At 36.4% G+C, this 27,098-nt stretch overlaps 1 protein-coding gene across 3 annotated transcripts in view; it reads left to right on the forward strand.

Moving 5' to 3' along the window:
* FRMD6 (FERM domain containing 6) overlaps window positions 1–27,098 on the forward strand; it is a 224,092-nt gene that overhangs the window by 170,963 nt on the left and 26,031 nt on the right. For 2 of the 3 annotated variants that reach the window (XM_069486987.1, XM_069486977.1), the window contains 4 exons: window positions 14,532–14,772; window positions 21,152–21,242; window positions 24,635–24,714; window positions 25,739–25,815. In XM_069486987.1, coding sequence (XP_069343088.1) covers window positions 14,674–14,772; window positions 21,152–21,242; window positions 24,635–24,714; window positions 25,739–25,815 — 347 coding nt within the window. In that variant the 5' untranslated portion in view covers window positions 14,532–14,673. Of the gene's footprint in view, window positions 1–14,531; window positions 14,773–21,151; window positions 21,243–24,634; window positions 24,739–25,738; window positions 25,816–27,098 lie in introns of all 3 variants that reach the window. The other variant, XM_069486969.1, reaches the window with a different exon arrangement.

The raw sequence follows: 27,098 nt of genomic DNA on the forward strand, positions 1-27,098 counted from the left end.
CTCTCAACGTGTGAGTTTCTTCACCTATAAAATTAAACGGTTGGACTAGATCAGCTCTAAAATCTGATTCAGTGATAATCTTTTCACTTGACTGTACTTTATTACATTTCCCCCCATTTAGTAGTAGGTAGAAACTCAGAAATTAATTTATACATGTCACTAGATTATAAAAACTCCTGTAAGAATTCATTAATAATCCTAGAAGCTCTAAGGTTCTTTTTAGTTTTAGGTCCATGAAAACAATCATGTAGTAAGTAAAATAATAGTTTATAAAGATTATTTTAGTATATGGCACATAAACTCTGCATAGGGTCCTCAATGGTTTCATTGTATGTGAAATGTAGCAGGCAGTTATAGCAGAATTTTATACTTGTTATACCTGATGTATCTTTTTAAAATTTAACCACAAATATGTTATTTGTAGTATTTTCAACATTAACACTTTTGATTTATTTTACTTTTTTAAAATTATGAAATGCATACATAGATGTTTATAATGTCTATGAACATTTTAAACAATAATAGTGATGAGAGAACAACATTGTATCCACTACCAAGCTTAAGAAAAAGAATGTTTCTCTAGAACCTTCCAAGCTCCCTCTTCCTTTCTGAGTATATCTCCTACCTCCAACCTACTTCCCCCACCTTCTGCACCACTCTTATCATTTTGAGCTTAATCATTCCTTTGCCCTTCTTTATAGTCTTACCAAACATATATGTATCCCTAAATGAATCATTGTTTTGCCTGTTTTTGAACTTTCTATTGATAGAATCATACCATATGTATTCTTCTGTTACTTTTTTTGCTTAACATTGTTTTTGAAGTTCATGCTTATTAGTATATAGCTATAGTTCACTAATTTTTGCTGCTGAATTGTTTTAATGTACCATGTTTTATTTATCCTGTTGTTATTGGACTTTTGCGTTTCCAGCTTGTAAATTTCATTGTTGTTGTTTTGAGCCATTTATTGACTTGGAAAATCCTTTTGCAAATTATAAGAAAGCTAGCAACTTCCCAAATGTTTAGTTCAGTCTTTGTTAGAGGCATTATGCTCTCTTTGGAAAGTATTTCAGGAGAAAAATAAGTAAAGTTTATGTTAAGATTCATATATTGCTACCAGATAATGAGAATTTCACAGCAAAGTTATTATCTAGAAAATGGCAGTTCCTGTGTCAGAGGGAATTGAGTGCAAGTCCCATGAATGAGGGAATCAAAGATTTCATTGTGGAAATTAGAAGCAGATGCTTCTAAGTTGAAGGATTTTCCCTGAGAACAGCACTTTTTGTTGGCAATGTCATGCTAGAAATTCATCTTGGTTGAAAGGAATTTTTGTGCCTGGTTGCTAAACCTGATATGACTTTTGAATACAGATGGCTGTGAAAATAGTTTCTCTGGTTTAAAATTCATGAATTTTACCATTGCCTTTGTTCTTGTTAGTTGCCTATCTAGTATCTCCTCTCATCTCCCAGCTTCCTAAAGGCACCCAGGTTTCAAGGGAAGTTAATCCCACCTCCAGGTCTGGAGGTGGGACCTGGGTGGCTTGCGTTAATCTGACTATTCCTTGCCCCTGCCCAGTGATGGGGGGCTTGTGACCTAAGACATCCAGTCAGGGAGAGTTTCAGGATCCTTGTTTTTTCTACATTCTGGTTGATTTGGCCACTCTGAAAGATGCTAGCTGAGAAATGGAGCTGATTTCAAGGTGCCGGGAAGAAACTAGGTCCTGGATGATGCTGTGAGCTACCACATCAAACCACCCATGAGCCCACCCTTCTTACTTTCAGGCTTCAAGTTATTTTAGTTATTGTTTAACTACTAATAGTTAACACTTATAGAGTGCTTACCATATGCCTTATAATACCCGATAAAGTGTGTACTGTTATTTCCATTTTACAGATATGGAAGCTGAGATAGAGAAGTAAAGGGACTTGCCCAAGTTTATTGTCCCAAGCTAATTGTCTGAGGTCATACAGCTAGTAAATATTAATAGCTGGGTAAGAGACCCGGCAGTTGGGCTCTAGAGTCCCAGTCTGAGTAGGATATTTTTGGTATTTGCAGTTTTGTGCCTCCCAACCAATATGTTGTCTTACGTGTTTGCTTTCACGTAAGTTAGCTTAACCTGACACACATGGAAACTTTTCCAGAAACTATTTTGTTGACAGTGTTGGAGAATAGTGTTCTCACACTATTTGTCCACTAAATTTGGAGACAAAAATGTGCACCATTTCCCCTGTAACTAATGTGTAGAAAATACTCAAGAAGCTGAATATTCCGTGACCAGCACTGACTCCCATTGGTGGGGGGCGAGGGGAGTGCCTCTTAAAGGAACATAACTTTAATTGCTAGGGAATTTATTCACATTTCTGTTGAATAAGCTTCAATAACTTATTCAACAAGTCTGCCTTGGTGCCTATTACAGAGCCAGTACTACCTCAGGCATTAGAGACTCAAAGATGCTGACAGAACCTGGCCTTGAGGAGATTCTGATTCTTGGAGGGGAGCAGAAGAAACACCTCTCAGCTGCCTGGGAGAGTGGAGGCATGCTTCCCACACCAGTGCCAGGAGCTTTCCAGGGAGAATGAAGATGTTTTATTTTGTTCTGGAAGTACGTAGGTGGGTGGGATAATATGCAAGGGAGGATATTCCAGGCAGAACAGCATGGTCAAAAGCATAGAAGCATGAGAGCAATATTTGTTCAGGGATCCACAAGGAAAAGAATTGCAGTAATTGAGAACATGAGTTGGAAAATGAGGATTGAGGGGACCTGAGGATTGAGGGGACCCAATGGTGAAAGATTGCTGTGCCTTAGCATTTAGGTGTTATCCCATGGAAGTGCTGAACCATTAAAGAATGTGAGCAAGGGTATGATATGCACAGTCAGATATGCAATGTAAGAGGTTACCCTGGCAACATTGTCGGGGATGGATTTAAGGAATGAGACAAGACCGAGAACATTTGAAAGTCCAGGTGATAACACAGCTAGGATGTACAGTAGAGGAGAAAGCCATTAAAGTGATAGACTAGACAGAATTTTTTCTTCCTAAGATTTTTTAAAAAATGTATATATAGAGAAAATAATTTTCCCAGCCTTTTAATCACTGAGGATCACTTTTGTTACCATTCCTCTCCCCCACCTTACTCAGGCCTTATGTTTGGAAAGATTGTCTATCAAAACAAATTAAGTCATTTGTTTTCATTTTTTCACTCTGGCATGTAAAACTAAGTGTGCTCTCAAAATAAGCACTTAAAAATGGTATTAATGTTACTTAAGTTAATGATCTTTTAATTTCCCTTGAGATATTAGCAGGGGCAAATACACCATTTCTATCAGGCTTTTTGAGATATTCAAGGATCCGTATTATTACTTTTATGAACTCCGGCATGGGTGCTGTTGTAATAATTGATTAACAGAATTATGCTGATTACTGTTCAATTTAGAGAGGGTATACCAGAATCATCCTTTGGAGGAGTTTTTGTTTTTTTTTATTTTAAATTTAAAAAAATAAAATAAAATAGAACTTAAATAAATTGCAGGAATGGCTCGTCCATCGCCTGGCATGCAGCTTAAGGCCTGGGAGAGCGTAATGTGAAGGAGTTTTATGTTTGTTTTTGTTTGTTTGTTTTGTTTTTTTGAAACAGAGTCTCTCTCTGTTGCCCAGGCTGGCAGTGGCACAATCATAGCTCATTGTAACCTCAAACTCCTGGGCTCAAGTGATCCTCCAGCCTCGATCTCCCAAAGTGCTGGGATTACAGGCGTGAGGAATGTTTTTAACCTCTGGTATAAGGCAAGTGATGATTTTATTTCCCTGAATACCGCTGTTTTCATCACCCTTCACTTTGCCTCTGTAATCAAATAAAGCGAGTGCGGTGGTAGCAGAAAACAATGCCAACGAAGAGGAGGAATCTTGAAAGAGTCGGAGTCAGAATGGAACAGGTTGCCAAGCTGTTGCCCAAGCTAAAGAAGGTGATTGAATTAATGTAGAACAGAACTTTGAAAGCAGCCCACAGTATCCAATGCTGTGTACCATCCCAATGAGTCTTGTGAGAAGTCTGTCAGGGTACTGAAGAAAATGCCTTAAGCTGCAGGGGAGCACTCTACAACCTGATTTCTCATCCCATCCCTGACTTTGCACAGGGCAGCAGTGTGGGGCCCAGGCCTCTCTCTCCTGCCTCTCCATCAGGGCCCGTGTCTGTATTCCTCCCCACCCTTGCAGTTCTGCCGCCTTCTCCCCACAACGTATAGGCCATTTCCTCCCTTCATGAAATTGTTCCTGAATTCTATACTCTTCCCAGTTCTCAGCCTTTTCTCAAATCCCACTGCCTTTATTTTACCACACCATTTAGCATTTAATTTAAAATATCATTATATATCTTCCTGTTGTTTCTATTGTATTAATTTTGATTCTTCAAAGAGATTATTAACTTTCTAAGGGCCAGAATTTAGAAACGGTGTTGAGAAACAAGTGTCTAACAAGTGCTGAAGTACTCAAATACCAGTTGGTTTATTATTGTTCATTAACTAACAGAATACTCATGATCTTTTTCTTTCTTTTATTTTTTTGCTTTTTGATTTAGAGACTTTCTTTATTCCTGATAGTTCTATTGTAAAAACGTACAGCGAAACAAGATAATTTTTGGCTATAGTGAGTATTTGTGATTTGGGGAGAATATACTCAATAAATGTTTGTATTGTTTTTTTTTTTTTGAGACAGAGTCTCACTCTGTTGCCCGGGCTAGAGTGAGTGCCGTGGCGTCAGCCTAGCTCACACAACCTCAAACTCCTGGGCTTAAGCGATCCCACTGCCTCAGCCTCCCGAGTAGCTGGGACTACAGGCATGCGCCACCATGCCCGGCTAATTTTTTTTTGTATATATATATTTTAGTTGTCCATATAATTTCTTTCTATTTTTAGTAGAGACGGGGTCTCACTCTTGCTCAGGCTGGTCTCGAACTCCTGACCTCAAGCGATCCACCCGCCTCGGCCTCCCAGAGTGTAGGATTACAGGCGTGAGCCACCGCGCCCGGCCAAAATGTTTGTATTGTTGATATAATTTTTTATATACTATAATTTACTAACCTGTTCCCGTTGTTAGACTACTTAGGTTTTTAAAAAAAATGTTTTACTTTGATGGATAACACTTCAGTGAGTACTTTTGTTTAGAGGTATAGTATGCTTTGTTTGAATTATTTTCTTCTTATACACTCCCTAGAAATGGGATTTTTGGGTCAAAAGGTATGAACATCTTTATGGCTCCTCCTAAAGACAGAGCCAAGTTGGTTGCAGTGATTTACAATGCTAACCACAGCTTATGAGTACATAGATTTCACTAATTTTTCTCATTATTGCAATCTAAAGTTCTTTGCCTGTCTTTCATATATTCTCCCTTTTCTACAGCCAATGACTAGCCACATAATTTTTTTCATTAGTGTATGATGAGCATTACTTGGCACCAATCAAATTCACTTTCATTGGAAGGTTCTTTTTCATTGCTTATCTCAAGGTGTAAAAAATCTCATTGGTTAAATAGAAGTGAAATCATCTATTAGCTGCCAAAAGGAGAAGAACACCATTCCTTTTAGATCACAAGATGTGGCAAACAACAGAATAGACAGAATAAATTAATATCACTACTGATTGCCAAATATCAGTGCTTTCCATGATATGAAGCCAGTTATGTTTGTTGGTATGTATGTTGTATTGCCTGTTGCTATACAGTATTCCCTCTTTCCAAATTTAACCTTTCCATTGATGTCAATAACTGGTCTGCATCTTGAGTGACAATACACAACCACTTATATTTGTATAGTGTAATAATGTTAGACTCAGACACAGTTTTTATTAGATTGCATTTGGTCATTAACTTAATGGGTTTTCCCTTTAACAGATTTATAAAATATGCCTGAAATTAAAGTTATTTTTGCTAAAATCACTAGGATTATACTGTTAACTGACCAATTTTCAAATTATTTATCAACCATGCTTTCCAGTTATTTTGTTTGCGGAAAAAGTATTTTTTTCATAGCTACTCTATTACAAATGGATGGTACAATAAAAGCACATTCAGCATCATTCTGGAAAAACATATTGTAGTCTTTAATAAGACAGGACTGTTCACTCACACATTAATGTTCAAGATGAGATATTCCTTTGTTGCTGAAAATTATTGTTATGAATTAATTGTCCAATATGCTTTGCCTTAAATTAATTTATGCATTATTCCCATATATCACTTGCTGTGTGTACTGCTCTTAAAGAATGGTAATGTCTGAGTAGCAACCCAACCACCTAAATTTTTCAGTTGCTCAGATTTTTTTCCCTCACTTTCTAGGTCTTTTCTGTTTTTGGTGAATATTCATCATAGTGAATATTCTTCTTTGTTTTTAAATGGAGAGAAACTTTAAAACTTAGAGCAGTTTTTTTTCAAGTAAAGTAAATATTGACGCTGGCATAGCCAGTGGTAGTGAACATTCAGTGAATTAATGAATGAATGCATCAAGCAATCAGCCAGCTTCTTGTTTAGATGGGCTGTAGTAGAGAGGACTTATTCAGTTACAAGTGGCAGAATTAGCTTAATAGAAAAGATAATTTATTGGCTCACTACACAGGAATTCCTATGGATGGTTTTTGGCTTCAGACACAGCTAGACGCAGCAGTTCAAATAATGTAATCAGGATTCTTTCTGAGCTTCTCTTTCCTCTGTGGTGGTGTCCTTCTCAGGAAAGTTCTTACCATTTGGTATCTAAGATGATTGCCAGTAGCTCCAGGCTTATGTCATTTTCACAAATAGCAATCCAAAGAGAGGAGCAGCCCTCTTCATCCTAGCATTTGTATAACAAATTTCATGGAGGAATTCTGGTTTTTCTTAGGTTTTATGTTCATCCTTTAGACTAAGCACTGTGGCTGGAGAATAGGACACCCTGTTTGGCCAGCCCTGGGTCACAACCGTACCTTATATCACCTTTCTACCCTCCAGGATGGAGAACACACTGTGATTAGTAGTCCTACTGGAAACGTCTGGGATGGGAGAAGATGGTGCCAAGCACATTAAAACAGAGATCCTTTACTTTCCATCTTTTGGTCAGCCAGCACATATTTGAACCTATGCACCCATATATACCCTCTTTCCATACATAAAATTTCCAAGAGGTAACCACTTAACATAATGCCACTGTCCCATTTACAACCGACAATACACTTAACTGCCCCACCCCAAAGTGTAGACCTCCCAAAGTTTAGCTCAGTTGCTGCATCTGGCTCTAAGGTCTAGATCTCTATCTGATACGTATTATTGTTGATCAGCTGTAGATATTCCTTCTCATGAGCTGGCAACCCATGACTATTATTTTAATGAACAGCCCCTCTCACCCAAATAATCTGGTGTTTAATACTTTATAACCATTACCTCATTTAACCCTTCCAAAAATCTTAGAAGGCCAATATTACAGATTTTACGGATGAAGAATCTGGCTCAGAGGTTAGGTAACTTGCCCAAGGTCATACAGCTAGTGTTGTGGAATCCAGAGTAGGATCCACAGACTGGGGCGGTGAAATCCAGCTTCCTAATCAGTACTCTATCCATATTGTGTCTAAACATCTGAGGCTCCACCATATCAAAGATGATCATAGCTTTTTCCCAGTGCCTCATTTATCCACCAGAGCAATGGTTGGAAGGTGGGAAAGAGAGAGTAACAAATAATCTGATGTTCTTTACAGAGCATTTGGCTCCAGATGATTGATTGATAGATCCAATTACTCTCTTTTTAGGTAAAACAGAAACTGTAAAACAGGCCATGAAGCAGAGAATGTTCAGTTTTCTTCTCAAATTAAGTGAGGTGGTTCCTAAATAGCTTTTTACAAGCAAATGACCCTTAAAAAAAAATCCTTTAAAAAAAAATCCTCATGATACAGAGTAAACAGACAAATTGAAAATCAGGTATCAGTTGTTTCCAGGTCAGTTTTTGTATTTCCAGGTACTAATAACAAAATATAGAACTCTCCAGGAATAACTACCTAGCAATAATGGAAGCGTACTTGTGTGAAAAGTCTGGCAATACACTAAATATTTAAATTTCAAAGTTAAACTTTAAAGCTCTTCCAAAGGCAGAGGCCATATACATTCAAGAGGTGGGGAATTTTGACTTTAAAGTTCAAGCTAAGATTTCTGAGTTTGGAACTCAATTCCTGACCTTTAGTTGGAAAATATGTATTTTGTAATAATTGTGTTATTACTTAGATAAAAAAAAAAAACAGCTGGGTGGTAAAAAGTAGTCCATAATGTCTCTGGAAACCTGTAGAGCATTGGTTTTCAACTATGGGTAATTTGCCTCCAGAGAGCATTTGGCAATGTCTACAGACATTTTGGGTTGTCACAACTGGTAGGACAGGGGCTCCTGGTATCTAGTGGATAGAGGCCAAGGATGCTGCTGAACATCCTACAATGCACAGGACAGCCCCCCACTGCAAAGAATATTTGGCCCAAAACGTCTGTAGTGCCCAGGTTACAAAACCCTGCTCGAGGATCCTCGTGGATCGCTCGAGGTCAGGAGTTCGAGACCAGCCTTAGCAAGAGTGAGACCCCACCTCTACTAAAAATAGAAAGAAACTATCTGGTCAACTAAAAAAAAAAAATATATATATATATATATATATATATATATAAAAATTAGCCGGGCATGGTGGCGCATGCCTGTAGTCCCAGCTACTTGGGAGGCTGAGACAGGAGGATCGCTTAAGCCCAGGAGTTTGAGGTTGCTATGAGCTAGGCTGATGCCACAGCACTCACTCTAGCCCGGGCAACAGAGTGAGACTCTGTCTCAAAAAAAAAAAAAAAAAAAAAAACCCTGCTGGATTCTTCATTGTCCATGTGAAGATTACTACATATTGGACATGTGTACAGTAAGCTAAACAACTAACATTTAATGAGCATATGCTATGTGCCTGGCATTGGAGATTTAAAATATAAATTATAGCTAGTGACCTTGCTCTAAGATCCGAGTAGAAGCGACAGACAAGAAAAGTAACAATTATAAACTGCTGAACTAAGTGTTAGTGTAGCGATAGTGCTTTAGGACAGCAGACAAGGAATACTTGCACAAGTTGATTATCCATGAGGCAAAACTTCTAACTGAGCGTGACTTAGTCACAGGGCCAGCCCAGATTCATTTTTTTTTTTTTTTTTTCTTTTTGAGACAGAGTCTCGCTCTGTTGCCCAGGCTAGAGTGAGTGCCGTGGCGTCAGCCTAGCTCACAGCAACCTCAAACTCCTGGGCTTAAGCGATCCTACTGCCTCAGCCTCCCCAGTAGCTGGGACTACAGGCATGCGCCACCATGCCCGGCTAATTTTTTCTATATATATTTTTAGTTGGCCAGATAATTTCTTTCTATTTTTAGTAGAGACGGGGTCTCGCTCTTGCTCAGGCTGGTCTCGAACTCCTGAGCTCCAGCGATCCGCCTGCCTCGGCCTCCCAGAGTGCTAGGATTACAGGCGTGAGCCACCGCGCCCAGCCCAGATTCATTTTTTTTTCTTTTATTTCAGAGACAGGTCTTGCTAGATTGCCCAGGTTCTTGAATTCTTGGCGTCAAGCGATCCTCCCACCTCAGCATCCCTAGTAACTGGAACTATAGGTGTGTACCACTATACCTGGCTCCCAAGCCCAGATTCAAGGGGATGGGAAAGAGATCCCATCTCTCAGTGGGAAGCATGGCAAAAAGTTTGTGGTTTTCTTTAATATACCATGAGTACTTAATAACAGTGCCTGGCACATAGTAAGTATGTAATAAATGTTAGCTATTGTCAGTACTATTATTTTGCATTTTCTGAACAATAAGTGAGTCTTGGCATTTACTGGAAAACTCATTTCTGGGATGGATGGATGGATAGATGGATGGATGGAAGGAAGGAAATGACATCTCTCTCTTCATTTAGACGTTTGCCCAAATATTGACTCATCAGAGATGCTTCCCCTGATTACCCTATAGGAAGTAGCATCCAGACCACCACCTTATTTCTATCAACTCTCTCACCTACTCTGGACTTATTTTTCTTCATTGTACATGTCACTGACTGCATGCATTATATGTTTATTGTCTGTCTCCGTTAGAGCTGGGTATTGGTTCAGTGCTGTATACCCAGCACTTAACACTTGGCACATAGTAGGTATTTAATGCATATATGTTGAATGAATGAACAAATAAATGAACAAAAAGAAACACAACTGATTTTACCAAAGGCATTTTGATACCACTTTTAGGATAGGATACAATACATTAAAGATGATATACTGTTTTATTTCAAAATGATCTTAGCCACAATATTCGTAGCACAGGATTTACATACTCAATGCTGTTGTCCATTATATCCCTTGAGGTTGACATTAGAGTTGTCCATCAGAGTATGTGTGCTCTTAGGTATCAGGGACAATACAGTCACCTTAAGCTTCTTGGCAGTGACGTGTCCTTAACCAGATGGTGAACTTATGGGTGTAGGAAGAATATCTATTGCTTTTGTATTCTGCTTTTCAGCAAATAGGTATTACAGTACTGTGTGCATAATGTGAGCTTTATAAATGTGTAATGATTAGAAGATAGGGCTCTCTGCAATCCAGGTTTCAGGATAATTTTTTGCCTTGTTTTTGTTGGGTGATAAAGATAACTGTATTGACTATTGACAATACCTACATAATCATGTTTGCCTTATAGTAATCTTGCCAAGTTACCATCTTTTTGCTTTTTTAGGGAGAAATCCTAGAATTGAGAATCCTCCTTTGCCTCCATTAAATATGATACTGTATTACGTGGGTGGGAAATTTCTGGTGACCTACTTTTTTAAAAAATAAACGTTTTTGTTTTAGATTTATAGAAAAGTTGTAAAGATGGTACAGAGAGTTCCTGTGTACCTGACATGTACCCAGTTTCCCCTGTTGCTAACATCTTACATAATTATGGTACATTTGTCACAACTAATGAACTAGTATTGCTACATTACAATTAAAGTCCATACTATTATGCAGTGATGATCCAATTTTAAAGCTTATTTTCCACAATTTCTAAAAAATGGAAATCAGTGCTGAATGTCCATGGGTAGTGCCTTCCTGATTCTTAGAAGAAACTAAGTAACTTTGTCACCAATGGGGCTTACCAGGAAATAAGGGATCTATATTAATATGGGCCTAAAATTCAAGTGAGGGAATTGTATAACTTGCCATGTTATGTTTGTGTCTTGGGTATTAATAAAGATGGCAGGGCAGAGTTTGATCACTGTTAAAGCTGGTTTTTTGTCGTCTGGAAAATAAGTTATTACAACATGGTTTGTCCTTCATAAATAATCTATCCTAAGGTCATTATACAGAAAAGGGTTGCCCCAGAGTAGGAAGTATTACCTCTTGGGACTGAGTTAGAATTTAGCTTAGGACACTGGATAAGTAGCTAGTGACTGTGAGGCTGATTTCTACAATTCAAATTGATATAAATTTAGTCTAATTCTTTTCCCCAGGACTGCCCAATTTAAGATTAAATTTTATACTGTTGCGTATTAGAGATGTGGTTATTTTGCTACTTCAGTGGAACCTTTTAATCAGCTTTAATGCTGTCCTGGGTAAAGTAAAAACTTAATCTTCTCTCTCTTTATAGGCTCTTCTAGTTTGCCATCCTCAAAGCAGAAAAAGCAACAGTAAAGCTGCACTGCTTCTTGCATACTCTGTTTTTATTAAATTTGCTTCAATAATCCTCTTCCAGTCTTCTTTTGTGCTGCAAAAGAAGTATTTTCATCATAAAATAAATAAAAATTGTACCCAAATGAAATTTTCAAGTTATTTTAATGAAGCTCTGGAAACATCCCAAACCTCAGAAAATAAATTTTTTTCCTAGTTTGTTTTTTAAATTCTAGAAAGTAGGTCAGTAGGAATACCCTGCTTTAATTGGTTTAATTAGGTATGAAAAATTACAGGACTAACTCAATTTGAAATGTAGATTTAAATAAGAATTATACTGGGATTAATATTATTAATTTTTAAGGGTTTGAATTGAAATAAGATTCATTTAATCAAAGCTTATAATTTCTTATTGAACAGATTTTATATAGCAAAAAGGAGGCCCAAGTGTTAGAATATACCAACACATACAGAAAAATTTTGCTATGAAATATTAATATTTGACAAGGTAACTATTTAGAACTGTATATCTCAATGGTCTGCTTAAGAATATCATGTATTCTACAGGACCTTAATAGGTATGCCTTGGGGCGGGGCGGGGGAGCCTTCTATGTTTAAGTGAGTTAGAGAAATACTACATTAAATTTAAGAAGTTGCCTGCAGAATTTCTCAGAGCCTTTAACACTTTCTGAATTTCTAAGAGCAGGCATATATAGGGTGTGGTACTTTGCAAACTTATTTATCCCTTGATCACCAAGTAACATTTTTCAGGAAAATGTTCTGAGCACACAAATTTGACCTGTTTTAGGAATTTATACCTTTGACAATTTTGAGGCCTTTTTTTTTTTAAGTTATAGTGATATGTAATATCATTCATATATGTTGCTTCTCCCTAATTCTTCAGGATATTGTCCCAATGTATTACATCTAACCCTCTGCTCAGTACCTTCCCTCTGTTAAGTAAAACGGTGGTTTCAAAACATGGCTGTACATCAGAAATACCTGATCCTATTCCTGGAGATTCTGCATGAGTAGGTGTGTCACTGTGCTCAAGATTCTGTATTTATTACAAACACCCAGGCGATTCTGATGCGGCCAGCACTCCAACTGTTGTTTTGGAGCTGTTGAACTAAAAGCATGTATTTCTTTAGATGGGTGATTGGATTTTGGGGTTCATTTAGTTTGTGGTCATGGAACACATGGATTAACCTTATCCATTTTGGAGAGAAGTGTGGCACTGACTGCTAATGACTCCGTGAGGTGATGTGCTAACTGTAACCTAATGTGGAACAATTATTATTCTTTTAAGAAAAGCAAGCCAGGCATGGTGGTGTGAGCCTATAGTCCCAGCTACTCGGGAGGCTGAGGTAGGAGGATCACTTGAGTCCAGGAGTGTTGAGAATAGCCCAGGCAACGTAGTGAGACTCTGTCTCCAAAAAAAAAAAAAAAAAAAAGAGAAGAAGAAAAGAAAAGCAGAATGCTCCTAAGTGGCCTTTTGATCACCTTCTTAATAAGAAAATACTACATATAAAGTTATGATTTCTTATTTAGTTTTGAGTAGTTCCCTTGTGGTTGGTGCTTTATTTATACTTTAAAAAGAATTATAAGATTATATTTACTCACTGTACCATCTATTTAAGAATATATGCTCTCCCTTCCTACTGATAAGAGATAGACACTTAACCTTTCAAAGCAAATATGCCAAGATTCTCATTTATGCTTTGATTTATGTGAGTACTGACAATAGGTTTTCTGTGAAAACTGTATGGTTATGTATATTCTGCCTAGTGAAACATTTCCATATTCCTGGAAACTGTCTTTCACATCCTACAGATATATCTGGAAAGGAATAATATAAATACTAATGGTTTGAAAGACAACTAGTCTTGACATATCTTGGTTGAATACTGTTCCATTAGCAATATATGAAACTAGACACACTCATTAAAAGTAGGAAATATCCACTGCTTTAAAATGCTGTAAGGTCTCACCAGTGCAATGAGACATGAAACAAATAAAAAATATGATTGAAAATTGGAGATAAAATTTTTATTACTTGTGAACAATTATTTACATTAAAAACCTGAAAGAAGTTAAAAAATAAAACTAATATGTTTAATAGGACTAATTAGATATGAGAGGTATCCAAAACCCATAGTCCTTTTACACACAAACATGATATGCACAGTCTTGTTATATCTATGTATTAATTGGTTGGTGAAATAATAAATAGAAAAGTTTGCCTTATCAGGTTAGAGAATCAGGAGAGAACAGCACCTTAAAAATTAAGGGAGAAGAAAATTTTAAGGAGGGCTTACCAACCATGGTGAATATCGTAGAGAGATGAGTTAAATGAGTCCTATGGATACTACTAAGGGTCTAGAGCTCACAGGCTTCACTTAGCAGAGCCACGTTGGTAAAGAGAAGGAAGTGGAAGCCAGACCACAGTGGCTGAAGATGAATGTAATGTAAGAGCCAAGACATTTATTTTAGTTCGATAGTAATGGAAGAAAAAGAGTGAGTATTTTGTTGCTGCTGTCTTTGTCATTTTGTTTGTTTTCAGAACCCTTTGTTATCTCCCTCATAAGACTGGAAACTTCTCAGAGGCAAGACCTCCATTTCTGTGAGCCCTGTAGTGCATAGTCCTGCCTTGAACGTTTGAGGCTCCCATTGGCTTTGAGTTTAATTCCTGACTGTGAGTGAAAGTTTTAAAACAGTATTAGTGGTCCAAATACAGAATAAATTTCAGTGAGTTCTCACACGTTAAACTAGGCAGCCCTGGCTTGAGACATGCTGTCCCTGTGCTCAGAAGAGCAGTTGTGCTCTGCTCTCCTCACCAGTCTCACAACCTTTATTCATGAGCCTCCCTGTGGGCTTTTTTACAGCTATGAAACCTGCGTAGCTGAACACATACTTCTCCTGTAGGGTATGTGATGAGGAGGAGAGTTTGGCTTTGGAGTGCTGGGAACCTGAGGAATCGCCGAGAACTCAGAGCCCAGCCCTGACTACCGGAGAGCCCACAACACAATGAACAAACTGAATTTCCATAACAACAGAGTCATGCAAGACCGCCGGAGTGTGTGTATTTTTCTTCCCAATGATGAATCTCTGAACATCATCATAAATGTGAGTAGATCCAATTTTAGAAATGTTTAAATATTATGTTTTTGCCAGTGACCACATTCAAGTTATGGCTTGGTTAAGGGTAAAGACATTATAGAATGAGACCAATGATTATGTGACAGAATTGGGGTGTTAAATAGTCTATACAGGACTAAACCTAGCATTATGGCTTAAGTGCAGCTGCCATCAACATTCTCTTGCCTGGGGCAAAATTAGAGAATTTTGTTAACTATTAAAAAACAAACATTTGCTATTTTTAAACTTTTTGTTGAAATTTGTATTGTAGTATAGACATGTTAAGTGTGCAGCTCAATGAATTTTTACAAGTGTGTACCTACATGTAACCATCCCCAGTTTGAGATATAAAACATTTCCAGCACCCTAGAAACATCCTTTACGACCCCTCCCAGTCAATAACCTCCACCCAAAGGGTAACTACTATTCCAGCCTGTATCACCATTGAGTAGTTTCATTTGTTTGTGAACTTCATGCAGCTTAAATTATGTGTTATGTTCTCTTTTGTGTCTGGCTTCTTTTACTCAACCTTTGGCCTGTGAAATTCATTTATGCTATTTCATGTGACAGTAATTCTTTCCATTGTTGTATGATATTTCATTGTATGAATATGCCCAATTCATTTATCCATCTACTGTTGATGGATATTGGGTTGTTTTAAGTTTGGAGCTATTTTGAATGAAACTATGATGACTATTTTATGTGTATGCACATATATATATATTTCTGGGTTTATACCCAAGAGTGGATTTGTGAATCATAGGCTATATACATGTTCAGTCTTGGCAGAGACTGCCAAACAATCTTACAGTAATCAATGTCATGACTAGCATTTTTTGACCCTTCTCTATTTTATTAACTTTTGTACTCTTTCTTTCACAGATTGTATTCTGATAGAATTAGGGGAAAATTGCTTTAATGTATGCCTTGAATTAGTTTTCTTTCCTACATGCTACTATATTTTTAATCCAATTGCTATATAAAAGAGTATTTCTAAGTGTTATACTGATACGACATTTAAATAGCTTCATTAAAAAGTTTAGATAGAAAAAGGTTCTGCTTATTACCATAATCATTTTGGCTTTATTCTGACAATCAGCACAGTGTCTTGATTTTTTAATGTATCCTCGTTTTCACTCATAGGGGTAGTCTGAGCATCAAACCTGCCTACTGGATGAACTTTATCATCTGTTAGGCAGAAATTCCAGTGATTAGCTACATTCCTGCTCAGGGTACCTCAAGTTGTTTTTGGATGTGTGAAGTGGTAGGCTATATTTTGGCAGCATTTTGTTTTTAAAATCAAATAAAAATTGGCAATGTATCTCTTTCAGTGTGGGCACTGGCAAAATAACTTAAAACATAATTCTACTTACAGATGTGAATATGCTGTTTTTGAGTTCTTTTATACATCATACATAGTAAGATATCCAGTAAATTTTTAAACTATATATAATCCAGGACATATAGCATAAGCACTTAAGAAACTTCTCTCACTTCCATTTCTATCTTTTCACCCAGTGGAAAATGTATGTGTGTGCGTGTGTTTTTGTGTACATACATAGAGGATATGGAATAAAACCCTCCTAGCTGCAGTTAAGTGAAGGGAAGGCTAATCTGACGTAGTGAAGAATACTAAAAGCTGACTATAATTTTTAAATAATCTGTACTAGAATCTCAGCAGAGGAAGGAAATTATGGAGAACAGATTGGAAGATAGCTAGTTCATTTATTCCTATAGATTAGTGGTTTTGAAACTTAAATGGACATCATAGTTATTTGACAGAGCTCACTAAATATTCAGATTGTTGGACCCCACTCCTTAAAAATGCTGGTATAGGAAGTCTAAGGTAGGACGTTGGTATGTGCATTTAACCAGATCCCCTAAATAGATGCTATAGATATGCTAAAATCTTGAGCCAAACAGGCAAAGATCTGAGTACCAGCACCACTTAGTTCCTTTCACTCTCCGGAAGTCTATTTACTGGATTGTGTATTTGGCATTATGTCAGTGGCCTAGCCCTTAGAACAGTACGTGACACATACAAACACAAAGTAAATGTTGGTTGTTGTGAGTAATAATAATAATCATTATTTACATCATTTACAAGTGTAGTTGATAGAATGTTGTCTTTTTGCATGTGGAATAAAATTTAATGTTTTGGTTATTCTGAATTCCTCATGAGTTGTACTAATTGGAGCTATTTTAAATACAGAAACTTGGAAAATTTTATAAGTAAAATCACGGTAAATATCAAAGCCATAAAGTTTTTAAGTAATATAAATTAGGGCTAAGAGTATCTACATCTTCACTAAGACTAGAGTGAACAATTCTTTTTTTCTAGAGCATACTTTGGACATTTTTGCACAATAACCATTAACATTCAGGAAGGACAAAATGCTGTTTTAGTTTAAAAATTCCATATAGAGTATATTTTTGGATAAAGCTTTAACTCGTATTCTTAATACCTCATACTATATAGCACTTTTTAAGGTTTCCATTGCTCCCGAAGATTAAAGAACTTGAGAAATTTCACAATCAGCTAAAATGTAGCCTTAAAGACTCATAATATGCAAATATAGAAAACTCAAGCTTCTTTTCACAGCAGGTAAGACTTCAGAGCCACAGCCTTATTTAATTATAGTTTTTAAATAAGTACACTGTACTTACTTGATAGTTGTTAAAGAGCTTTATCAGTAGGCTCCAAATGCTTCATTTAAACTAGCGGAACAATAATTATATGAGATGCATGGAGGAAATGTAGGGTATTATTTGGACTACAGTCACATAGAGTTACAACATAGTTTATTTCCTATACATTTAGTTTGTGGTTTGGAATTTTAACTTTTTATTGCATTTTTGTCCTGGCTGCTTTGTGTCCAACATTTTTTAAATGCAGTCAAACTAAGCTTTAAGGTGCTCTAAACAATATGCCATTTTAAGTCTCAAATTTGCAGTATAATAGTTCAACTTAAGAATTTTATATGGCATTTGGTACTTTCTCCTCTTTTTTTTTTTTTTTTTTTTTTTTTTACTTCTAAATTTTCTTTAGGACAGAGTCTTGCTGTGTCACCCAGGCTGGAATGCAGCGGTGCCATCATAGCTCACTGGAGCCTTGAACTTCTAGGCTTAAGCTATCCTCCCTCCTGAACTACAGGCGTGTGCCACCATGCCTAATTTTGAAAAATTTCTTACGGTGATGGGGTATGTTGCCCAGGCTAGTCTTGAACTCCTGGCTTCAAGCAATCCTCCCACCTTGGCCTCCCCAAGTGCTAGGATTACAGGCATGAACCACTCACTGTGCCCAGCCTCTCCTTTTCTTTATCATTGTTTATTTAAGCTTATTTATAAAAACAGAATTACGGTAGGATGGAACTCAAAATTCATAGTCTTTTTACTGAATGTTGAAGATAATGTAGGACTTCTATAGGACAGAAATCAAGGATCTCAAGTGGGCAGAATCACGCTAGCTATACACAAAGAGGATGATAGTGATTTCCCACTGGCAAGTGTGTTCTCCCAGTGGTGGTGGTAGGTTTGCATTGATACGTTTTTCCTAAATTGCTGAATGGCACATTTATAAAGTGGTTTGCTCAGTAAGTCAGAGAGTAATGTGTAGTCATGGAACAGAACAAAGATGAGGAGGATCCCACAGGGAGTCAGATATCTGGCTTTCGTTCATCAAGCAGTTACTGAGTGCCTATTATTTGTCCTAAAAATAAGACACTGTTCCAGCTTGAGTTCCTGGTGCTTCTAAGCAGCTGACTTGGTTCTGCTCTGGCCTTAAATATCTTTCACTCTTTGTAGTGGGTAAGGTGCTCAGGTTGGTTGCCATTTGACAATGAATGTGGAAAAAAGCAGTAAACCCATTCTTCTTACTGTAATTGGAATTATCACTGGTTCTGAATTATTTGACTTTCGACTTTCAGGGGATCTCAGCATGTTCTTATTTTCCTAATCTGAGTTCCATATTAAGATATGATTAAAAAGTCATTGATTCAGAGTTAAATAATTTAGAACTTACAATAATTTAAACTTTAATTGTCAACATTATCATTGAAGAAAGGATTCAAAAGCTAAAGTACCAATGAGAGAGGAAATGCTACATGTGATGTGTATAGCTAAAATGATAAACTGTCATATTGCATGTGTTTTAATGTACATATAGAAAATGTTTTAATACACACGAGTTGTGAGTTGCTGCCTTTGCCACTACTAGCTGCATAACTTTAAACTTTCTGAGTTTTATTTTCTATTTCTATAAAATGAAGAAATTGACTTGGGTGGTTTCTTAAAGTCAATGCCAATTCTAGTAAACTTTTGTAATTCTGAAGTCAACAAGATAGACTCAGCAGAATTACTGTCCCCCACGACACTTCATTAAATATTTGAGAAAGCATTAAAATTGTATCTTTTAGAGACTTATAATTCAACTTGTGACTTGCCCAAGTAACTTATCCCCAGAGTTCCAAGTTAATAAAGTTTTATGGTTGAATTATACTAGGACTCAAAAAAGGAATATGGTTTAGGTACTAAAAAGGTATTAGACAATAACAGTAGTTGATTAAAATAAATAAATAAAAACTAGGCAGACACTCATTGTACAGTATATGATATTTTGCATAGACCATCAAGAGGAAAACTTTCCTTGAAAAGATACTTGCCCTGAGTAGACATTCCTCAAAAGAAGAAATACAAATGGCCAATTAGATATATGAAAAAATGCTCACCCAGCTACTGAGGAGGCTGAGGCAAGAGGATTGCTTGAGACCAGCAGTTTGGGACCAGCACACTAAAAAAATAAAAACAAGCAAAAATAAAATAAAATGCTCAGCACCACTAATCATCGGAGAAATGTAAATTAAAGCCACATGAGATACCACCTCACACCTGCTGGAATGACTGCTATCAGAAAGACAAGAGGCCAGAGGTGGCTTGTGCCTGTAATTCCAGCACTTTGGGAGGCTGAGACAAGAAGATCACTTGAGGCCACAAATTGCAGACTAGTCTGGGCAACACAGCAAGACCCCATCCCTACAAAAAATTCTAAAAATTAGGTGGGTGTTGTGGCATGCACTCGTAGTCCCAGCTGCTCACTCAGCAGGCTGAGCCAGGAGGATTGCCTGAGAGACTGGGTGTTGGGAGGTTGTAGTGAGCCACTGCACTCTAGCCTGAGCACAGAGCTTGACCTTGTCTCACAAAAATAAATAAATTAATTAACTAAATAAAAAGACCAAAGAGAACAAGTGTTGGTGAGGATGTGGAAAAAAGGGAACCCTTGTACACTGTTGGTGGGAATGTAAATTAGTACAGCCATTATGGAAAACAGTATGGAAGTTCCTCAAAAAATTAAAACTAGATTTACCATATGATCAGCAGTTCACTCCTGGGTTTATATCCAAAGGAAATGAAATCATTATGTTGAAGAAGTATCTGTATTTCCATGCTCATTGCAGTATTAGTCATAATGGTTAAGCTATATTATCAGTGTAAGTGTCCATCAATGAATAAGTGGACAAAGAAAATGTAGTATATATACACAGTGGAATACAATTTAGCCTCAAGAAAGAAGGAAATCCTGTCATTTGCAACAACACAGATGAACCTGGAGGACATTATATTAAGTGAAATAAATCAGTCACAGAAAGATATGGAATCTAAAAAAGTCTTGTAGAAGCAGAGAGTAGAATGATGATTACCAGAGGTGGGGGGGGATTGAGGAGATGTTAGTCGGAGGATAAAAAATTCCAGTTAAGAGGAATAAGTTCAAGAGATCTATTGTACAACATGGTGACTATAGTTAATAACAATGTATTATGTACTTGAAAATTGCTGAGAGTAAATTTTAAGTGTTCTTACCATAAAAAAAAAGATATGTATGTGAGGTAATGCACATGCTAGTCTGATTTAGCCATTCTACAGTGTATACATATATCAAAACAACATGTTATACATGATAAATATGTAATTGTCATTAATCAATTAAAAAAATGAATGAAAGTTTTTAAAAAATAAAAGATACTTGCCAAATGAATACTTTTGGTAGTCTGAATAGGCTATTCTCCATACCTTCTGAAATACCCATTTATCATGTACCATGGTTTGAGAGCCTTGTCCATGTGTCATAAGATTTATGAGTCTTGTGCAAGAATGCATTGGTGTTTTATTACCATGTTATAAAAATTGGTATTGTGATAATCATTACTGAAACACCGCCACATATTAAAGTGATTTTGATAAACCAGCAGTAGTTTTGCTAGTGTCAGCTTGTCCTTTCAACACATATGTTTATGTTTCAAATTGCCTGATTGTGGCTCCCTATGTGGACTTAGCTGAAATGTTATCTCAATCATGCTTTTTCCCCCTACAGGTTAAAATTCTTTGTCACCAGTTGCTGGTCCAGGTTTGTGACTTGCTCAGGCTAAAAGACTGTCACCTCTTTGGACTCAGTGTTATACAAAGTAAGTCTTAGTCCCATCTCTGATGGATGTAGTGAACCTATCCCTGAGGAAATGACATTTTATAGCTGTAACTTAAATTTGACATTTTGTTATAAAACTGTGATTATCAAAATATCCATAAACTGATAATCATTTTTAGTTTAGTATTCATTTTTTTAAATGTCAACTACTGTGTATTTCTTACAAGATTTAGGATTTTAGCCTGTTTTTATTATAGTTTGAACTTAAAAACTAATTCCTCTTTAGGAATCTAGATTTTATGTGTTTGCTCTTTTCATGTATTAGGGAACTGAGCTTAATTTTTGTTTCCTTGCATTCAGGAAACAGCTGGAACTAGTAGGAAAGTATCCTAGATAAATTTGTAGTTTAATTTATATTATAATTTTTAACATTAGACTGACTTTCCTCTTTTCAAGTTCTCTTGTTACCACTGTATAGTATAACAAAGTGATCTGTTAATGTAATCTTATTTTACTTTTTTATCTCTTACCTCTTCTCTTTTTTTCCAGTCAGACTACCTGACTTTGAAATTTAGGGTCAGTTTCTTCTGTATGCTTTCTGTGGAGAAGATTTTCCAGTAAAGCACTCGATTGGACCTTTCTTCCCCTGTACAATACCTTGGTTAAAGAGTTAGATTCCTAGGACTTACCTGCAGCCATTCTTGATAAGCTTTCTTCTTTCAAATAATATGTTTAAATTTCTCTAATTTAGTCTTTTTATGCCGAAGACTTTTCATGTCTTTGCTCATTGTGTCAAGAAGATTTTTTTTGTGAAATGTATTTAATTATATTTTTTACTTGAATGTGGATTGTTTTCTGTTACTGGAATTGGTTTAAAGGCTTAAGATACTTTGAGGATCTGGTGAATACCATAAAATGCTTACAGTTGCTAAATTGCAAGATGTATCATGGCCAGCTGATAAACAAGGCCCCTTCCCCAAAATGTGAACTGTTTTCAGTTGCCTTTTTAGGGAAGGCTAAAGAGCATGTAGCAGGGACTCCTGAATCAGCCATTTGCTCGTCAGTTTCTTCTTGCGACAGTTAAAGCAATAAAAACACAAATGCTAAGCTCTATCCTAGTGTTGGTACATATCTCAGTCATTCTATCAAGGAAGAGTCTAGGAGCAATAAGATGCCATAAGATTCTAAATAACTCATTACTACATGCTCAAAGTTAATTCTTCTTACTACAACTATAGCCACACTGTTGATCTTTGTTGTTCAACAAGTCAGTCCGATAAAACCAGTTTACAGTTTCCTTAGGTTTCAAAATAAGAGTTAAGATATCCTTTTCAAAAAAGAGATGTAGGATGGTGAAAGAACATTAGAACAGGAATCAGATGACCTGATTCTAAATTCTGGTTCTACCGCTAACTAGCAATGTGGCTTTGGACACAGCATTTGTCTTCTCTCATTGTCAGGTTTTTTTTTGTTTGTTTTGTTTTTTTTAACACATGTTTTTTTTTTTTTTTTTTTTTTTTTTTGAGACAGAGTCTCACTCTGTTGCCCAGGCTAGAGTGAGTGCCGTGGCGTCAGCCTAGCTCACAGCAACCTCAAACTCCTGAGCTCAAGGGATCCTCCTGTCTCAGCCTCCCGAGTAGCTGGGACTACAGGCATGCGCCACCATGCCCGGCTAATTTTTTCTATATATATTTTTAGCTGTCCATATAATTTCTTTCTATTTTTAGTAGAGATGGGGTCTCGCTCTTGCTCAGGCTGGTCTCGAACTCCTGAGCTCAAACGATCCGCCCACCTCGGCCTCCCAGAGTGCTAGGATTACAGGCGTGAGCCACCGCGCCCGGCCAGTTTTTTTTAACACATGTTAAATAGAAATTACTGCTCTACTGGCTTTGTAGAACTGGTTTGTGCTTGAGAATTCTTAAGTTATAAAGCTCTGGCCAAATTATGGTAGAGATATAGTGGCAGTTTAAAAATATAGGTGTGCTATTGTGGTGAACAGTCTCAATTCATTATGTTGCTTCTTCAGATGAGAACTAAAGCCAAACACAAATCAGTTTCAACAGGAAGATTGTCTGGTCTTGTCCATTTCATGTTTAACCTGTATTATGAGAGATGGGATAGTATTCGTTGATCTGATAACTGGATTTAAGTAGCATCCCTCTTTTTTTTTTCTGGGATCTCTTCCTTATCTCTTTCATTGAAATTGGTTGACTTAATGTGCAGTTTATAGCCAGAGAGTAGCTTTACCCTTCCTATTCTCTAATGGCATTTTTCTGGACAAATCCCAGTACTTAGCTAGGAGTTACCGTGTAACAAAGTATGTTTAACAAAGTTGGAGTAGTCAAGGAGACACACTTCCCTTCTAGAATGAGAACGTTTTTATGCAGAGCTTTCCATGAGGACGTCCCCTTACTGATGGTTAGAGAAAACGGAATGTTTTTTAAAAAAAGTTAAAACTTTGTACGATATAAGAAATATGTCTTGTGAAATATGTGTCTCTTAAAAGGTTCTCTTTGGAAAATCTGAAAATGTTTGTTTTTTGCTAGCTCCTTTTCATGTTTGGATCATTTTTACATAGGTTTTAGCAGTCTTATTTTATGTACACCTTAAGAACATCATCCCCTTGAAGGGATTTTTTGGCATTCATGCTTGTTTTTCATAAGATTCTTCTCTTTCCATGAGATCAATCCCAAAGTCAGTGTGAGTAATAGTTTATCATTTTGTCATGCTGTGTTTTGATGTGTGAGGGGAACAAGGAGAAGAAATAGTTTTAAAAATTATTCTTCACAAGTGTGTGGGTCAGGCTTCATCTCACTTGGAAATGGGCTGGTATGAATGTTTTCTAATTTTTTAAATAGCAATTAAGCTGGTGTTTCTACCCTGTTTCACAATTTTGCACACATGAGAACAGTCTTCTGTGAGCTAACTAAAAGCATGTTTTTCTAAGACTAAGTAATGCCCCGGAGTGTTGAAAGTTAGACTATAAGTCTTAATGACCCTAGAAACTAAGAAAAAGCAGGAGTTGGAAACTAACATTTCTTTTAAATATATTTAATAGTATGTGCTCTGTATTGCAAAAGCAAAATAATTCATAAAGAATCTTATTAATGGCCAGGCACGAGTGGCATGCACTTGTAATCTCCGCTACTTGGGAGGCTGAGGTGGGAGGATTCTTTGAGTTCAGGAGTTTGAGGCCAGCCTACGTGACATGGTGAGACCCTCATCTCAAAAAAAAAAAAAAAAAAATCTCATTACTATCTACCCCCCAGGACCTTTTATCTTTTAGGGTCTTATTGAGTTTTCTTGGTAGTATTTGAATTCAGAGTACATTTCACAAATCTTGAGGCTTTAAAAAAAAAAAATTAGTTTATTTGTATATTCTTTTAAAATCTATCCTTTCTTTATCATCTTGTCTCCTTTTTTAACATGCAGATAATGAACATGTATATATGGAGTTGTCTCAAAAGCTTTATAAATATTGCCCAAAAGAATGGAAGAAAGAGGCCAGCAAGGTACGACAATACGAAGTCACTTGGGTGAGATTACATTTATGAGCAAAATTATTTCGATTTTTTAAAATTGTTTAATTTTGCTGTTATACTTTAGGAAAAAATCTTAAGCAATATTTTATACAGTAGAGAATGGGAACAGGAAATTAATTATAAAATATCACAATAATCAAGTATTAATAGCTTACAGCATATAACAATATATTCTGTATATCTGTTAATAATGTATAATAACTTTTCCGTCATCTTGGGATAATACTTTGAAGTGAAAAGCCTGGAAAAATTATTTGCCCCTCTTCTGTGGCTATGCTAGTTGTCAAAACTGATGTTCTAAAAGTTATTAGTAATTTTTAAATTCTTTTTTAATATACTCACATTTGTTATTTTGTAACAATGTTTTGTTATTGTACTGATGCTTTTATTTAGTAAATATCAGTTCCATTTACTGGAAGAACATTCACAGGGAATTAACCTAGTGTTTCCAGGATCACCCTCACAAGTTAGGAATAATAATCCTAGATTCTCTAATTTGTATTTAAGAATTCTTGGAATAAACTAGAAGCCTACTTCAAAGCCAGCTACAAAGTAAAGAACATGAATGTCTAAATAAATAAACAACATATAATAGAATTTGGTATGTGGAATGTCAGAGGAACAAGAGAACATTTATAATAAGGAGCAAATGGTCACCACAGGGGACAGAGCTGCACAAGGAGCTGGATCTCAGCTAGAAATTTCCACTGGCATTTATTTTTATCTTCCCTTATGTTGTCATTGGCATTACAGTGAATGAGAATCAGGTAGAGGGATGGTGCCCTGTTTTGCTTTATTACTTCCTCATTTTACATGAACCTGGCATGCAGAGGGGACGACTCTCTACCCACTACAAGCCCTCACTCACCACAAGTGGATAAAACCTTTCATTGTTTAAAAAGTGTCTTGCAAATAATGACATTTTGGTTGCTTTTGAAACCCATTTTTGAAGTAGCTAGAAATAGCTTGATGTTTATGTCTGTCTTTGTTTTAGGGTATTGATCAGTTTGGGCCTCCTATGATCATCCATTTCCGTGTGCAGTACTACGTGGAAAATGGCAGATTGATCAGGTATGAGGGCAGGGAGAGATTCTAAACCTTTATTTTCCCATAGCACTTCTTTAAACATGCCAAATACGTTACTTGTGTTTATTGTTTGTTACCACCTGTTAGAATATAAACTCCATAAGAGCAGTGATTTTTTTTTTATTCTTTTTGCACACTCATCCTTAGCCCATAAAAGAGAGAAACAATAGGCACTCAAAAAATATTAGTTGAATGAATGAATGATAATGTTAGACTATTAATGAAAATGTTAACTATATCACTGGCTCACATTTTCTCCACTCTACATTTTCATAAACAAATCAGTCTCCTGAAAGATATTTCTTTCAAGAAAAAACTGGCACTTTTGTTAAGAGTGGGAAGAGATTGGTTAAAGGACTAAATGCTTTTCCGGTGGTGGAGTGGAGTTTGGGGCAAGGACAGAAACTCTTCTGTAAAAGTGCATGGGTGTTTATAGAGCCTGTTTTTCACATTTGGGATTTGGGGTCTTGCTTATATTCTTGGCAGTACCTTTAAAGCTAAGATTAAGCCCAGTGGAGGTATCCTGTGAGAATCTTAGATACAGTTTGACAAGGGCGGGTAATTGATTCTTTTTCTGGAGGTGCGTATATGAAAAATACTATTAATATATAATTGCTAATGATACAAATTCAGCATTTACCATTTCAGAAACTCAGTTTGTAAAGGAGAATTCAGTGCTGGAAAAATTTCAGAAATTTTTCTTGGCCTATAGAAAATAATAGAAATGTGAACTCTGTTTTACTTATATATTTTTAAACTTTGAGAAACCCCATGTGAAAGAAGCAAAGATACATTTGGCTAATGAGCTATATGTAAAATTAGCTTGTGATATATATATTTATATATGTAAATTTTTTACTCAGTTTACCTAGTAAATGTGTAATGCCCTGGAAAGAAGGAATATATATTATTTAACAGTTCATTACCCCTCTGGGGCTAATGAATGTTTAATTGATCCCTATACCTCTACCTTTTTCCCCAGGGATGAACCAGTCCAAACAATATGTGGTCAGCATTGTAAAAAGTACTCTGTCCCAAGGGGAAAAATTACATAAATGTCTTATTTTTAACTTCTTTGTACTTAAACACGATCTTGGTTAAAATAAACCTATATGTTTTTATTATTATCTACTAATGATATTAGCTATGAATCTGAGGTAAACATTGAACCTAAAATAATATGGAGGCAAATAAGCTCACTAAAACACACACACACATTTTTTTTCTTACATTTTTACATTGATCGCAAAAGCGTCCTATTTGCCAGT

The sequence above is a fragment of the Eulemur rufifrons genome, chromosome 2, assembly GCF_041146395.1.
Source record: "Eulemur rufifrons isolate Redbay chromosome 2, OSU_ERuf_1, whole genome shotgun sequence".
NCBI classification, from domain to species: Eukaryota; Metazoa; Chordata; class Mammalia; order Primates; family Lemuridae; genus Eulemur; species Eulemur rufifrons.